Source organism: Gobio gobio, assembly GCF_949357685.1.
Source record: "Gobio gobio genome assembly, chromosome: 15".
NCBI lineage: Eukaryota > Metazoa > Chordata > Actinopteri > Cypriniformes > Gobionidae > Gobio > Gobio gobio.
In genome coordinates, this window is record NC_137108.1 from 985,001 (window position 1) to 987,916 (window position 2,916).

At 46.2% G+C, this 2,916-nt stretch overlaps 1 protein-coding gene across 3 annotated transcripts in view; it reads left to right on the forward strand.

The window, feature by feature from the left end:
- Positions 1-1,098, forward strand: part of znf407 (zinc finger protein 407) — a 34,110-nt gene extending 33,012 nt beyond the window's left edge. For 2 of the 3 annotated variants that reach the window (XM_079838042.1, XM_079838041.1), the window contains exon 9: positions 38-1,098. In XM_079838042.1, the coding sequence (XP_079694168.1) occupies positions 38-729 (692 nt within the window). In that variant the 3' untranslated portion in view covers positions 730-1,098. The remainder of the gene's footprint in view (positions 1-37) is intronic. The other variant, XM_079838043.1, reaches the window with a different exon arrangement.
- Positions 1,099-2,916: the final 1,818 nt, after the last annotated feature.

A 2,916-nucleotide genomic window follows, 5' to 3' on the forward strand; every position in this document is an offset into this window, starting at 1 on the left:
AACCTCATGAGTGTTTCTGCTCTCTCCTCTGTGACAGGGATCGTGTCCAAGTCCTTCGAGTGTCGCCTGAAGGGCCAGGGCGCGACCTTCGTCCAGGCCGAGGCGGCGTTTGCCCCTGAGGAGGGCGAGCTGGGCTCAGAGGCGCTGCAGCAGGTCATCATCATCCAGGGCTTCAGCGGGGGCGAGGTGGGCATAGATCAGGCGCTGGAGGAGTCCGCCGCTGCCACCCTGCAGACCCTGGCCATGTCCAGCCAGCTGACCGAAGTCCTGCACTTCACTGAGGACGGACAGCTCATCTCGGGCCGGGACGTGTCCGCCGGAGCCCAGACCACGCGCTACGTGCTGGTGGAGTCGGCAGAGCCCCGGGCGGAGCAGGAGGAGGTGGTGTCCGAGTCTTCCTCCGCCCTGGACGCGCTCCTCTGCGCTGTGACGGAGCTCGGCCAGCAGGGCGGCGCTAGAGAGGGGGAGATCACCACCACCACAGTGTCCGACCAGCTGAAGGCGTGTCCGGCTGAGGAGAGGGCGGAGCTGGTCATGAGCTCGGCCAATCAGCACACATCCGAGCAGATGCAGGAGGTGCTCCAGTTCGCCGCCAGTCAGCTGATGATGAAGGAGGGGCTCACTCAGGTGATCGTCAACGATGAGGGAACACACTACATAGTGACCCAGCTGGAGGAGGAGCCGGCCACTGAGGAGACCGTCCTCTACTCCGAGATCAGTCCTGAGTGACGCTCCACATCTCACTCACTAACTCAGGGTCGCTTCACATCACAACACTTCCCATTGTTTGGATGTTTTTTTTAACTCTACACACATCAACTCTTTCATTTTATATGTCAGATCTTCAATACAAAAGGCGAATTATTTGTGTGTAGATGTTTAGATTACTAATGAAAACACACACCTTCTGTTTTCCTACTCCTTTATGTGTGTTTGCTGTTCACATTCAGGACTCAAGAAAAATGAAATCAAACTGTGGAATATTTATAACCTTTGGTAAAGAACTTCCATTTAAAGGTTTTCTTTTGAGAGTTTGACTTGCTTGTGAAGTCCTCTAAATAAATGACTGAGCACATTTGTTTGTTTCAGTTTCATTTTAGATATGTTTATGGGCACTGTTAATAAAACATCTAGCTTTTATCAGCAGTGGATGATTATGGTTAGATACACTATATCGGCAAAAGTGTTGTGACGCCTGCCTTTACATGCACATGAGCTTTAAAGCGATAGTTCACCCAAAAATGAAGATTAGCCCATGATTTCCTCTCCCTCAACTCATCTGAGGTGTGTGTGACATTCTTCTCTCAGACGAATAAAATCTGAGTTATATTACAAAAGTCCAGCCTAATCCAAGCGTTAGAATTTGATTCATAGTTGCTCTGTTTTTGAAGTCCATAAAAATATATCTGTCCGTCATATAACTGCTCCGCGCAGCTAAAAAATGGAAAAATATCCATATTTAAAACTTTATCAAGTAAACTTTCGGCCTCCGCCTTCTGTGGAAAAGTGTTGAATGTTGAAAGTGAAACTCCAGATGTGTGTGTGACATCATGACGAGCGGAGCTGAGCTTTAGTCTTTCCATCTTTCAACACTTTTTCCATAAATTGAACAGGGAAGGCGGAGGCAGAAAGTTTACTTGATAAAGTTTTAAATATGGATATTTTTCTTCCACAAACGCGTTGATTGGCTTCAGAAGGCCTTTATTAACACCCCAGAGCCGCTGGAGCAGTTATATGACGCACAGATGCACTTTTAATGGACTTCAAAAACAGAGCAACTATAAATCACATTATAATGCTTGGATTAGGCTGGACTTTTGTAATATAACTCAGATTTTATCCGTCTGAGAGACGAATGTCACACACACCTCGGATGACTTGAGGATGAGGGACATTTTTGGGTGAACTATCCCTTTAACACCATCCCATTCTCCATCCGTAGGGTTTAATATGGAGTCGCTCTAACAGCTCCAGCTCTTCTTTCCTCAAGGTTTAGGAGTGTGTTTATGGGGATTCTTCATTTGTGATGTTGGACGAGAAGGCCTGGCTCTCAGTCTCCGCTCTAATTCATCCCAAAGCTGTTCTATCGGGTTGGGGTCAGGACTCCAGTTCCTCCACCAAACTCCTCATCCATGTCTTTATGGAGACGCTTTGAGCACTGGTCATGCTGGGACAGGAAGGGGCCGTCCCCAAACTGGGCCCACAAAGTTAGGAGCATGAAATTGTCCAAAATGCCTTGCATTAAGAGTTCCTTTCACTGGAACTAACCCCTGAAAAACAACTAGAGCTGGAGTTACACACCTGTGGCCATGAAGGGGTTGAACACCTGAACTCTGGGATGTGGAGGCGGCTCAACACTTCTGGCAATATAGTGTAACACAAAGTCTAGCCTTATAAATCTATACAAGTTTTTTGGAAATATGAAAAACTTTACTAAATGCGTCATCACAGTCTGTGAAAAGGGTCGATTGCCTTGTTGCTAAGATGTTTTTCCCCTCTAAGTAGAAGCTTTAAAATAACACAGATTAGAATAGGGTACTTTAAACGCGAATCAATATTTAATTTCCACATATTTATTGATTTGGTTCTAATCCCCTCTGTGGGTTTGCTTTGTGATAATGACATTCTGACTGTATTAACTGCATATTAAACCCCACACAGCGGCTGGAAAGAACAATAGAACCGCTCATGGAGTTTTGTAATGGTTTTGTAATGGCTATAATGGGAATTGTATCGGTTTTAATGGAAACTGTGCTGGTAATCTGTTGGCGGCGTGTTAAATCCCAATGGAATATGGCCTGACACACACACTCCTCACACACTACTGGACAGAGATCAGAGTTTTTCTGCCTCTTGTTTTCGCATCTCCAGTCATGCTAATTATTAATGTAAGTGAGACGTCTATCGCCTGTTGCC